Source organism: Papio anubis, unplaced genomic scaffold, assembly GCF_008728515.1.
Source record: "Papio anubis isolate 15944 unplaced genomic scaffold, Panubis1.0 scaffold74, whole genome shotgun sequence".
Classification (NCBI taxonomy): Eukaryota; Metazoa; Chordata; class Mammalia; order Primates; family Cercopithecidae; genus Papio; species Papio anubis.
The window spans coordinates 246631-261046 of NW_022167625.1; the positions used below are offsets into that span (position 1 = coordinate 246631).

At 36.9% G+C, this 14416-nt stretch overlaps 1 protein-coding gene across 12 annotated transcripts in view; it reads left to right on the plus strand.

Annotated features, from left to right (window-relative positions):
* The window catches only part of LOC101019996 (transcription factor 12), a 254403-nt gene that overhangs the window by 218004 nt on the left and 21983 nt on the right, over positions 1–14416 (plus strand). For all 12 annotated transcript variants that reach the window (XM_031662545.1, XM_021941719.2, XM_031662548.1 and 9 more), the window contains 2 exons: positions 9292–9406; positions 10305–10467. In XM_031662545.1, the coding sequence (XP_031518405.1) occupies positions 9292–9406; positions 10305–10467 (278 nt within the window). The remainder of the gene's footprint in view (positions 1–9291; positions 9407–10304; positions 10468–14416) is intronic.

Here is a 14416-nt window from a genome sequence, read left to right on the forward strand (position 1 = left end):
TAGTAAACCCTAAAGATTGTTGTCCTAAATGTCTTTAATGAAATCTTTGGGAAGAGGATCTTTCCGAAAGGAAGGTAAAGACTGACTTTTCAGAATTTTCTTTGCTGTCTAAGTATTAGTCCATAAAATCTTCTTGTGACCTTGTGCAAAAAGCAGAAGCTTTCTACAAAGATCATTTTTAGCTTAAACTTGGATTTTTTTCCAGATATGTAATAATTGGCACCACAGTTTTTGCCTTGAAATAGTGCATAGGAAATCTGAATAGCAAGAGGTCTGGTCTAGAAAGGTTGTTTATTGTAATTTAGAACCAGCCTTCAATGGTAGAAAGAATGTGAAACTGTAATTTATACAGGTCCAAATTTAAACTTTATTCCCAAACTTGGTGGGGAGGTAGTTTTAAGAATGGCTGTAATTTCAGTAATAAATAAAGGAAACAATTTTAGATTAACCCACAAAGAGAATTTTTAAGAACTCAGTCCATCTTTTAAAAAAAAAATGGTAATTTTTTAGAGGGGATGTTCATTCTACAGCCATACACATCAAAAATTCTGTGTTTACCATCTTACATTATTTTTTATTCAAATTATCTTTTAAAGAAATGAAATTCTTTTTGAACCTGATATTTTAAACTTATACCATGTGTTTGCATGTTTATGGCATGATTTTTAAGGTTCATTGCATGCTGTGAAATGTTCTTCTACGAAGCAGATTTTTAGGTGTAAACCATGTGATGAAGGCTAAAACTTACCTATCATCAAAATAATTATACGCCCCAAATGCTGAAGGCTTGTATTCTGTAAGATAGGATTGGTTCCAGATTTTCACACTCACATATCATACACATACATATATACTCATTTTTGAGCCTCTGAAGTTAAACATCACACAAGGCTGCCTATTTTCAGCAGCATGGGTAACATTAGATGCCTGTTTTATGTTCCTTTGTTTTTTTTAATGTCAGGAAATCTTGAAAATCAGTCTCCTTTTAAAGTACTTTTTATTGCTATTGATAAGCTAATATGTGTTAAAACATATGTAAGTTATTAAACTAGTAGAATGGGGAAATGTCACATGGCTCGCACCTGTAATCCCAGCACTTTGGGAGGCCAAGGCGGGAGGATTGCTTGGAGTTCTAAGACTAGCCTGGGCAACAAAGTAAGACCCCCATGTCTACAAAAAATAAAAAAAAGTTAGCCTGGCACAGAGGCGTGTGCCTGTGGTCCCAGCTACATGGAAGGCTTAGGTGGGAGAATCTCTGGATCCCAGGAGGTCAAGGCTGCAGTGAGCCATGTTCGTGCTACTGCACTCCAGCCTTGGCAATAGAGCGAGACCCTGTCTCACCAAAAAAAAAAGAAAGAAAAAAAAAATATGATTTTATGGTATAATTAAAGGAATTTGTTACAAATATGAATGCAGAATATTAATAATTTGTTGAAATACTGTTTATCCTTATTTAGAAGCATGACTTCAAAATCAATATGCTTGAATTTTAAGTTAGTCTCAGCAGCAATATTTGCAGTTCTTATTCCTTACCTCTTAATGATTTTTTAATTATTCACTTTTACTAGCTTACTGCTCCTATTCCAACTTATCAGCTACAGTATTTAATATGTATCTGGCTCCTCCCAGTTGGAGTTTGCATAAAATGGGACTTCTGTCTTGAGAAAGTTGTTTTTTTACCAATTTCAAATATTCCATAATAGGAAGGGAGACTTATCAAAATCCAGTCCTCCAAAGCCACCTAAAAACCTAATGCATTTTAGTAGGACTGTTAGAGGGAAAAATTCTTTCATTGGATGGCACCCTAAAACTTATAACTAAGAAAGTAGCTCCCACTATATGCTGAAGGAATGTACTGCCCACTTCAGAACAACAACAGAAGGTCTGGCAGGGATAGTTTTTTTGTTTGTTTTTTGAGATGGAGTCTCGCTCTGTCACCCAGGCTGGAGTGCAATGGCGTGACCTCGGCTCACTACAACCTCTGCCTCCCAGATTCAAGTGATTCTCCTGCCTCAGCCTCCTGAATAGCTGGGATTATAGACACCCGCCACCACATCCAGCTAATTTTTCTATTTTGAGTAGAGATGGGGTTTCACCATATTGACCAGGCTGGTCTCGAACTCCTGACCTTGTGATCCACCCAGCTTGGCCTCCCAAAGTGCTGGGATTACAGGCGTGAGCCACTGCACCCAGCCAGAGATATTCTTAAAAAGAAAAAAATCTCAAAGTAGTCTAGAAAAAATGGTCTCCTGAGACGTGAGGTGAGTCTGGCTTAGTCTGAGCTGCAACATTAGTGCCACAGCAGCTAGCCCAAGCTGTTGTTCAGTGTGTCTATCACGGCCTTCTCTTCAGTCCTTACCACCTCAGTGGGTACAGAGCTGTGGAAAATCTGCCAGAAATCATCTGCTATTTTCATCTCATCCAGACACAATCAGTAATACTTTTAGCAGTGGAGATAAGATGTACCTGCCAGGCTTAGCCTCAAAATATAAAGTTATTAGCTGACAAAATCTGACACTGTTAGGTGAGTCAGTATTCATCTCCTGTCCTTCTGAAGTAAGCCTTTTAGCTGCTGAGTCCTCAGTTCTCAGCTTCAGCAAAAAGACCAAAGGATGGAATGAAAGGAAGATTAGTCTGCCACTGACTATTCCCTCAGAGTCGTAGGCATCTTACTGAGGAAGACTGTCTTATCGTGGTGGTTCTTTTCCATGTCTGAGGACTTCCATTAGTACTACTGGGATCCCTTTGTTTACATGCTCAGCACCCACCTGTATGGCATCAACTCTTCATATTCTTGCAGAGTGTGTGATTTTGGGAGCACGTTTTTGTAACTCTTGCCAGCTGTCTCCAAGAGTTAATCTCCAGCTTTTATTTTCCCCTGGTCACAACCATACATCCTCCTAACTGATCATGAATAAGAAATAATGTGGTTTTACATTCTGGAATCAATTCCCCACCCTCCCTCCCCGCCTTGTTTTTGGTCTCTTACAACTTTCCAGAAGTTTGTCTATCTTTTTCTGCATTCGCATAAGTTAAAAAGAAAAAAATCTCAAAGTAGTCTAGAAAAAATGGTCTCCTGAGACATGAGGTGAGTCTGGCTTAGTCTGAGCTGCAACATTAGTGCCACAGCAACTAGCCCAAGCTGTTGTTCAGTGTGTTTTAGGCTCCTGATAATGGAGGCTACATGGCCAAACTTACAAAGTGATCACAGACACACTTGTTGATCAGCAATTTTGTACCACCGTGTAGAATTCATGAGGTCAGCTGCTTTCAAAAACATTTGCTTTTCATTATTCCATTTGTTTATTGCAGAGAATAGAATTATTCTGATAAATGTAGGTCTTTTCACGACCTCCACAGAACATTCAGATGACATTTTTGTTATAATGGAACTTTATCCTAATGGGCAGAATCCTAATTGTAGGGTTTAAATATATCACTTTTCCTCCAAGTATTTAGAAAAGGGTTCAATATGCTTTTTCTATAAAGGGCCAGAGAGTAAATATTTTCAGCTTTGTAGGCTATATAGTCTCTGTCACAACTACTTAACTCTGACAATATAATATGAAAGCAGCTATAGACAATATGAAAACAGATGGGCATGGATGTATTCCAATAAAATTTTATTTACAAAAACAAGCTCCTTTATTTACAAAAACACAGGTCAAGATTTGGCTACAGGCCAGACCTTGGGAATTCCTGATTTATAACATAAATTGGCACCCCAGCAGATATAATGGGGCTAGCATGTTTTTCTTTTTCTTGGAGCCTATAACATTTGGCTTATGTTCATGAGTAGTTTGAGAGTTTTGTTGAAGTAATTGTAATACTTGAGGCGAGCCAAGACACACTGATAGTGGAAGAGTAAGAGTTGATGGCAGGATAAAAGTGGTACAGGCCAGGCATGTAGTTCACACCTGTGATCTCAGCACTTTGGGAGGCCAAGCTGGGTGGATTGCTAGAAGCAGGAGTTTGAAACCAACCTAGACAACAAAGTGAGAACCTGTGTCTACAAAAAAAAATTTTAATTAAGTGAGCATGGTGCCATACACCAGTGGTCCCAGCTACTCAGAAGGAGGCTGAGCCAAGAGGATTGCTTGAGCTCAGAAGTTTGAGGCTGTAGTGAGCTATGATCATACCACTGCACTTGAGCCTGGACAACAGAGTGAGACCCTGTCTCTTAAAAAATATATATATATATATAAATTTATTTATATGTATAATATATATTTAGATTAGATAGATAGATAGATAGATAGATAGATAGATAGATAGATAGATAGATAGATAGATAGATAGATTAGATAGATAGAGGTACAGACAGGTCAGCTCCCAGTCTGCAGTACAGACAAGTCAGTGATCAAGGTTGCTAGCAGTGTAAAGTTTACTCGGACACAGTAACCATTTGGCCAAGCATTTCCTTGTCCTCATTAGTATTTGATATTGATATGTCATTTAAATTTTAAAACACGAAATCAAGAGTTTTTAAAACTATTGAAATGTCAGCATTTGGCTTTAGTTTTGTTCCCATTTATTTAGCTAAGGCTAAACTTTTAGAATAAACTACTGAGAAGAAAAATTTTTTAGTAGAAAACTGAAAATAAAAGGAATCACGAATTTTAGCAATGTATGGTGGCTTACACCTGTAATCCCAGCACTTTGGGAGGCTAAGGTGGAACTATTGCTTCAGCCTAGGAGTTCAAGACCAGCCTGGGCAACATGGGGAGACCTCATCTTAGCCATATGTGGTGGCTCATGCCTATAATCCCAGGTACTTGCGAGGAAGAGGTGAGAGGATCACTTGTTCCAGGAGTTCAAGGCTGCAGTGATCCGTGATCACACTACCACACTTCATCCTGAGTGACAGAGTGAGATTCTGTATCAATTTTAAAAAAAGAGAGAATCATGAATTTCATTTGAGCATTTCAAAGAGCTCTCTGCAGTATAAAGTTTGTGTACATCCCATCGATTTATGGCTGTAATACCTAAGTACCTAGGCCCAACAAGATAACTCCATCGAAGTACCTTTCTCTTTAATGAAAAGTACTGTTATTTCTCAATCAGACAGTAACTTCAACTTCAAACCAAAACTAAATGAAATTCGAAGCATTTTGTACTAATGGAAACTTGATGCAGATCTAAAACAGTTTATTATTCATGACATAGGATAAAATTTTATCTGTGAGATCTTTTGATTTCATTGTTACAAGTCCTGATAAAATTTAATCCAGGCATTTCTCTTAGTTTTTGGTATTGCTTGGGTTTTTTGTTGTTAAGTGGTGGTTAAAGAAGTGACATATTCTTGTATGAGAGCATAGTAAATAATGTTAAATTATAAAATGTAAGTCTGCCATATACAATCATTTAAAAATATAAATCATATCTGTTTTCTGAATTTTAAAGCAGTTAGAGAAACTATATGTTTCTTAGTTACAGGAGACTTAAGACTAAGTAAAGACTGATAGGCAAATAGGGTAATATTTTATTCAAAATTATCTTGGCATTTTTGTCATTTATCAAAATAAATTTGAAATCATTTTAATCTTCCATTTGGACAGTATTTAATTTTAGTAAAGGGGTTTGTAATACAGTAGAAGTTGTGTGTCTATGTTTCAACTGAGTAGAAGGATTTTACTTTTAACCACTCTTTTACTCTTTCCAAGTAATTTTTCCTAAATGGGCAATTTTTAAAATTTTTATTTTTATTAAGACTACATTATAGTGCTTTTTAAGGCTTTTGGTAACATTTTAAAATTCACAATTGTTCAAAATGGCAACTTTTTTTAAATTTGAAAAACGTAGAGGTGATACATTTATGGAAATATTTAAAAGGAACCATAACAAATGTAATACTACCAAGTTTCTAGTAAAACCTCTCTTCAGATAAATCAAAATCTTGGAGTAGGCAGTATATAAAGATCCTTTAACCAATCTGTAAATTAATAGTGATTAATTTAAATCATTAGTATTCAGTGAATAGTACAAATTGAACAAATTATTAGAATAGAATTCAAAATCAAGAGGAATTCATACTGTTTTTCAGTTTGTCCCTTAATTCACAAGACCTCTTATTAATCAACTAATTAGATTTAACATTTTTCCATTGTGAGTGCTAAAGCCATTGGCCAAATTAAATGGAAACAAGTCCATTGTTGGGTGCTCCCAGAAAAGTAAGGCCATACATAGATTGCGAAGATTGAGTATGCAGGATGGTGTCATTTAATGGCATGGGCCTTTTATTCTGAACTGGAGCTCTTCATAATCATTGAAACATAGAGGGTAGCAGGCCTTGGGGTTTGCCTTGCCCTGCTACTCCCCCAACAGCCGCAGCCTGTCAGCTGTATGCTAACGAGGTGAACAATTAAACTGAGTCCTATCTGGCTGGCCCCACAGGCTCTAGGCTCAGACAAAGAACTGTTTATACACCTGTTGTATGTGTAGACAGAGCCATTTGAATGTGGAGCTGCAGATTAAAGGGAAGACTTGGGAGCCCAGGAGAGCAAGGGTTAAAGAGAACTATAAGAACTGTGAAAGTCAAATTCTCCAGAAAATATATGAGGGCCATTTGCAAGGGGAATCAAGTTACAAAGAAAAAGTTCCTGCTAACTTCATTAACATGAAAAACTCCAGACTTCAAGCCTTCTTCTAGTCTGAGGCCTTTTTTTTAAAGGCTTATATTTTTGCTGTGTGTGCCAATTAAATTTTTTCTTTTGTAAACTATGTTTAAGTTCATGTGAGAAAATACTTAGTTTGTATTATTCTATAGTGTAAAAATATTTGCTGGTGTTTCTGTTGCAAAACAAATCTAGCACCCTTTCTGATTTTCCTTAAGGGAAAAGTAAAATTTCTAAGATTTATTATTTAGATAATGATCAGACATTTTTTTAACAGTTGAGTTTTTAAAAAATCAAAGAATTATTTATACTGATGAAGTAAAAGGAAATCAGAATTCAGCAGATGCATCATCACTTAGATAAGTGAAAATTCAATTTGTTACTGTCAGTAGTATTGCCTTACATAGCTATAAAATGTCTCACATGTGTAACATACACTAAGTATACATATGTTTAAAATTTAAATTTTAGAAGGCTATTTCCTTTTAAATTACTTGGTGTGATAGTTCAAAATGTTATGTAAAAACAGAATTAGCACATATTGCCAGGGATCATCGAAGTTTCAAGTCCACATTATTATAAATACAAATACACCTCAGCTTTTACTTTAACTTACAATTATTTCCCCAGCCCATCAAAATTCTCCTAGATGTATTTAATCTTTAGAGTAGGCCTTATCTTCCAAGGTTCCAAAGAATTTGCAGCCATATATTGTGTTTGCCCATATCTATTTTTATAAAATGGGATTTTGAACTTCCTTTCCTCTTAGATCACTGAGTACTTCATAGTAAGAAAGCACCCTCGTTCGTTAAGAATAAACAAGACCATGATACCCTTGAAACAGAATTTCTTGAAACATTTTAAAAATAATTTGCTCTCTTAAATACAATTTTCACAGTCCATTTCTTTACTGATTGTTAGGTTGAGTACTTCAGATTCTTCTCAAGTTTTTTAGGGGAACAACTAAATACTGAAACTTTCTGAAAGTGGGAAGTGGGATGGAAGTCTGCCATAGTTTCTGTGGTCCCTTCCCAGCTTTAAGATTTTGTGATTCCAGTACATGGTGAAATTGTGTGGTTTAGGAAAAGGGTGTAGTGGATGCATGATTATTACCTAAGGGAGTAGTGACACAAATAGTGCTCAGCAATGACCAATCCTAAAATCGTTTTAAAAGTAACTATTGAATTAAATTTTAAAATCCACTAAATGGGCTTCTTAAAAATAAAGATGAGAATAAGTGTAAAACACAAACATTTCTTAGAAAGTATGGTGGAAGAACGAATCTATTCTAATTAGATCTACTACCAAATGACCTGTATTACCTAAAATTTTGCTTTGGTTCCTTTTGTTTAGCTCACAGAAAAACCAAAGGATAGACTCGCATAGGGGTATTTGTTCCTCTTAGGGTAAAATCATACAAAGTCATGGAAGATAAAAGCTATATTAATTACTCAAGAGGGATTCAAAGCTTGGCAGTTTACTAGGATTGAAGGATTTATTGAAAAACAGTGGTTCTCATGTATAACTCCAGGCAATAAACCTATTTAATTAAAAACTTAATCTTCTAGTTGACACGTCTGCTACTATTCTAATAAAAACTTCATCTGTAACAAGTTTTTCTATGTATATTAATATTGCAATAGCTGACTGTTTGATGGTGTTTGCATGCTTTAGCTTTTCTATTTCAGGTTAACTGTGACTCATATAAGTTTGATTAAAGCTGAAAATAAAAATACATGCCAATTTTGGTGCCTAGCAATGCACAACTTTTGTTTAGTTCTTTTGTTGTTGTTGTTTGTTTTTTTGTTTGTTCGTTTTGTTTTGTTTTTGAGACAGAGTCTTGCTCTGTTGCCCAGGCTGGAGTTCAGTGGCGCAATCTTGCTCACTGCAAGCTCCGCCTCCCAGGTTCACACCATCCTCCTGCCTCAGCCTCCCAAGTAGCTGGGACTACAGGCACCTGCTACCATGCGCAGCTAATTTTTTGTATTTTTAGTAGAGATAAGGTTTCACCATGTTAGCTAGGATGGTCTTGATTTCCTAACCTTGTGATCCGCCTGCCTCTGCCTCCCAGAGTGCTGGGATTACAGGTGTGAGCCACCGCGCCCGGCCTAAATTCTTTTAATTTTGTATTGCTTTTGTTGCTCTTTCAAAAATTTTGAAGGGAGACAGAGAAAAAATAAGATACTATATATGATAGAGGGGCACACTTAGATAAATACTACTATTGCTTGGAATGTAGAAGTATTTTGTTCAATGCCAGTTCATGCATACTTTAATGTATTTAGGTATTATATGAAATAGATTTTCCGACTGATTATATAGGATTATTAATAGACCCTATGATGTGTAGTGCATTGTGACTTATAGAATGCTTTATCAGCTCATTTGTTTCTCACAAACACCCTCTGTGGGATTTAAAATTTACAAATTAGAAGTTTCATTTTTAAAAAACAGTATGTGTTCTTTTGATTTAAAAGCAGTACTACTGTGAAGTATTAATATTTTGAAATTCTCCCCAAAAACCAGAATAATGACATCCAGAAAAAGTTGCTGAAATCAGATGAGTGATACTGTTTTCTCTATTAAACCAAGTAGAATAATTTGGACAGTTATTGCCCCTGAACTATCTTGATCATTTTTTTATTTTTGGGTTTTTGTGGATTTTCTTTAACTTTAGGTTGGAACTCATCGGGAAGACTCTGTCAGTCTCAATGGCAATCATTCAGTCCTGTCTAGTACAGTCACTACTTCAAGCACAGACCTGAACCATAAAACACAAGAAAATTATAGAGGTAACTATATTGTTGGTTTTCAGATTTAATGCAGACAGAGATATCATTTGAAACACTCTCACCTTTCTCACAGCTGGATTGACATCTGTGAATCAAAAGTCATTTAGGTGAGGGAATTCCAGATAGTACTGTGGAGAGCAGACATTTAGGGTTCCAACTGGCCCACCTAGGTTGACAATTACAGATACTTATTGGTGAATAGATCCACCTATAGACTATTGTTCAGTATTTACCAGTTATCTTTTACCTCTTCCTGTTCTGTCATGTCCCTCTTCCTCAGACATTTTCCCTCATGAATGTGTCTTCATGGTCCCTAGAGGCAGTGACAGATATTTCTGACTATACTGAGAGCTCTGAATGATGGAAGCTGTTGTTTTAGAGATTATCGTTTGATTGAAGAGACATACAGTTTCGATAAAAAACAAACTTGATCACTGCTCCAATAGAGCTTACAAATAAATGTGAAGATAGAGCACTTAAAAGTGCAAATAAGATCACCAAAATAAAGTTCTCCCAGTTACATTTAACCATGATGCCTATTTTACTGTGTATCCAGGAAGATGTTAAGCTTATGTCCTTTACCTCTGCAGCATCTTAGAAGTTAGTTTCTAAAATCCATTGTTTCTCATCCTTGTTCTTTTGTTAAATAGTGCCTGAAAGTGAGCATTAGACTGGTCATAGGGGTCAGACTTGTTCTTTTAAATATAAATGCTGTTAAAAAGCACAAGGATGTGGACATATTCTTTTCAGCTCTAAATAGTATACTTCCTACATCTTCAAACCTCCATCCTAACCCTGTAACTTCTAAGGATATTCACCAGCTAGAAAGCTTTTTATTGTCTTAGCTCTAATTCATAAATGCGTCTCGTCTTTTATCTTTCCTTTGCCTCTTTGTTAGGTGGCTTGCAGAGTCAGTCTGGAACTGTTGTTACAACAGAAATCAAGACTGAAAACAAAGAAAAGGATGAAAACCTTCATGAACCTCCTTCATCAGATGACATGAAGTCAGATGATGAATCCTCCCAAAAAGACATCAAGGTTTCATCTAGAGGCAGAACAAGGTATTTGTTAGCATCCAGGTTTTAAATTTTACTCATTTTCCATAGGTAAAAATACTTGAGAAGTTGGGTGTCATGCATTTATTAACTGCCAGCTATGTTCTAGATATCGTGTTAGGATTTTTGTGTATCTTGTCTCAATCACCACATCATCCCTATAAAAGAGAAGTATATGAAGGTTTGATTTCAAAATTATGTTTTCCTTCATACTACACCATTTGAGGGACTATATATAAAATATAATTATATCTCTTCGCTCAAGTTGCTTAGTCTGTTAGACAAGTAGAAGGTAAAATAGCTAAAAGAAGTTAAATTGTGTGTTACGGACATTTAGATTTTATCAATTAGTATTTGAATATGGTCAGGTGTCACTTAACGGGATATATTCTAAGAAATGCATTGCTAGGCAATTTCATCATTGTGCAAACATACAGTATACTTTCACAAACCTAACCTGTTCCTAGGCTGTGTACCTGTATACCATGTTACTGAACTGAGTGCTATAGGCAATTGTAACACAATGGTAAGAATTTATGTATCTAAACACCTAAAAGGCACAATAAAAATAAAAGATAAAAAATGGTACACCTGTATAGGGCACTTATCTTGAATAGAGCTTGCAGGACTCGAAATTGCTCTGGGTGATTCAATGAGCAGGTGGTGAGTGAATGTGAAGGCCTAGGACATTTCTGTACACTATTGTAGACTTTACAGACACTGTACATTTAGGCTATATTTCATTTATTAAAACATATTTCTCTTCGATAGTAAATTAACCTTAGCTTACTGTATGTCTTTTACTTTAAAAACTTTTACATTATTTTTAACTTTTTAACTCTTGTAGTGATAGCTTAAAACACAAACACATTATATAGCGATACAAAAATATTTTCTTTAAGTTCTTTTGTAAGCTTTTTTTGTTTTTTTGGTTTTTTTTGTTTTGTTTTGAGATGGAGTCTTGCTCTGTCACCCAGGCTGGAATGCAGTGGCATCATCTCAGATCACTGCAACCCCCGCCTCCTGGGTTCAAATGATTCTCCTGCCTCAGCCTACCAAGTAGCTGGGATTACAGGTACCCCTCACCACTGCAGGCTAATTTTTGTAGTTTTAGTAGAGACGGGGTTTCACCATGTTGGCCAGGCAAGTCTGGAACTCCTGACCGCAAGTGATCTGCCTACCTCAGCCTCCCAAAATGCTGGGATTACAGGCATGAGCGACCGTACCCGGCCTTTGTAAGCTTTTTTCTATTTAAATTTTTTTTTTTTACTTTTCAAACTTTTTTGTTAAAAAGTAAGACACAAACACACATGTTAGCCTAGGCCTCCACAAGGTCAAGATCATTAATATCACTGTCTTCCACCTCCACATCTTGTCCCACTGAACATCTTCACAGGCAGTAACATGCAGGAAGCTGTCATCTCCTATGGTAACAAAGCCCTCTTCTGGAATACCTCCTAAAGGACCTGCCTTCAGGTCTTACAGTTAACCTTTTCTTTTTTTGTTGTTTTTTTGAGATGGAGTCTCGCTGTTGTCACCCAGGCTGGAGTGCAGTGGCACAATCTCAGCTCACTGCAGCCTCCGCCTCGCGGGTTCAAGCAGTTCTCTTGCCTCAGCCTCCAGAGTAGCTGGGACTACAGGTGCCTGCCACCACGCCCGGTGAATTTTTGTATTTTTAGTAGAGATGGAATTTCGCCACGTTGGCCAGACTGGTCTCGAACTCCTGACCTCCAGTGATCTGCTTGCCTTGGCCTCCCTAAGTGCTGGGATTACAGACGTGGGCCACCGCACCCAGCCAACTTTTTTTTTAAGTTAGAAGTATACCCTAATGATAAAAAGTATAGTATAGTATAGTATAGTATAGTATAGTATAGTATAGTATAGTATAAATACATAAACCAATAACATAACTAGTTATTATTATCAAGTACAGCAGGTCCTCAAAAAACATCATTCTGTGAAATGATGAGAAAAAAAATTGATTCCTAGCTGGAGCCTCTTTCATTGTAGAGTTTGCACATTCTTCCCACGTCTCCTCATGTGGGTTTTCTCTGAGTACTCCAGTTTCTTCCTTCACCCCGAAAATGTGCATTAGGTTGATTAATGTGTCTAAATTGTCCCAGTATGAGAGAGTGTGGGTGTGTGTGAGAGTGTGCCCTGCAATGAAATGGCATCCTGTCCAGGGTAGTTTCTGCCTTGCTCCCTGAGCTGCTGGGATAGGCTCCAGCCTCCCACTGACCCTGAACTGGAATAATTGGGTAAATAATAATCTTACTTATTTTTATGAGTCTTTCTTAAATGTATGAATAGTTCACATTTATTTCATTGTTTAATATTAGAAGTGTACTTTGGTCTTTATTTAGAAGTTTGGTGGTATTTTGTCACCAGAAATGTACTCTAGGAACTTACCTCTTATTTATATCAATTAACCTATGATAAAACTGGTTTTATTGTATGTCATTTTGCATGAAGTTGCAGTTTCCAAGAACTGATCAGTGACATTGAGGACTTGCTGTAGTGTATACTGTACTTCATTGCATGCTTTTATACAACTGGCAGCACAGTATGTTTGTTTATATCAGCACCTATACAAACAATGTATTACATGACTAATGTGCTGCAGCCTTACCACAGCTACATTACTAGATAGTAGACATTTTTTAGCTCCAATATAATAAGACCACTGTCATATATGTAGTCCTTCATTGACCAGAATGTTATTATGGGCTCATAACTGTATATTAATATAAGGGCTAAATATATGGTAAGACTGATTTAATTAAACAAGGGGTCTGCAAATTATGGCCCATGGGCCTACCCAGCTCACTGCCTATTTTTGTTTTTGTTTTTATTATTTTATTTTATTTGTGTGTGTGTGTGTGTGTCTGTGTGTGTGTGTGTGTGCGCGCACGCGCATGTGTATTTTAAGACAGGGTCTCGCTGTCACCCAGGCTGGAATGCCATGGTGTGATCTTGGCTCACTGCAGCCTCAGCCTCCCAAGTGGCTGGGATAACAGGCAGGCGCCATGCCTGGCTAATTTTTGTATTTTTAGTAGAGACAGGGTTTCACCATATTTTCCAGGCTGTTTTCAAACTCCTGGCCTCAAGTGATCTGCTCACCTCGTCCTCCCAAAGTGCTGGGATTACAGGTGTGAGCCACTGCGCCCGGGTGCTGCCTGTTTTTATAAAGTTTTATTAGAACACCACCATGCCCCATTCATTTACCCATTGTCTGTGACTGTTTTCATACTGCATTGCCAGACTAGAATAGTTGCCACAGAGACTATATGGCCCACCAAAGCTGAGAATATTTACCATCGGTCCTTCTCAAAAAATGTTTTTAACAAACATTTAAATAGTAATTTGAGAAAAGTATGAAAAAGGAAGTATTCTAGACAGAATGATGTCATGGAGTTTTCTAGAAAATGGACTTGACCTTGCTTTGAAGTGTGAATACAGACACATAGTACATTAGTTTCAAGTGATTTCCAGATTTTTCCTTCAAATTTTTCTTCCAGTTCTACATTAAAATTAGATGAGTTAGGCCAGGCACAGTGGCTCATGCCTATAATCCCAGCACTTTGGGTGGCTAAGGCAGGAGGATCACTTGAGACCAGAAGTTCAAGACCAGCCTGGGCTACATAGCTAGATTCTGTCTCTACAAAAAGTTATAAAAACCAGCGGGGCATGGTGGCAAACGCCCGTAGTCCCAGCTACTTGGGAGGGTAAGGCAGGAAGATTGCTTGAGTTCAGAAGTTTGAGGCTGTAGTGAGCCGTGATCATGCCACTGCGCTCTAGCCTGGCTCACACAGAAATGCTGTCTCTAAAAAAAAATACTTTTTTTGATGAAAATTTAAAAGTTAGATCATTTAGTATATTTGTGGTACACCCTATTTCTTGGCATACATACTCATTTATCAATGATATGTATATATGTTATACAGATTAAAAACAT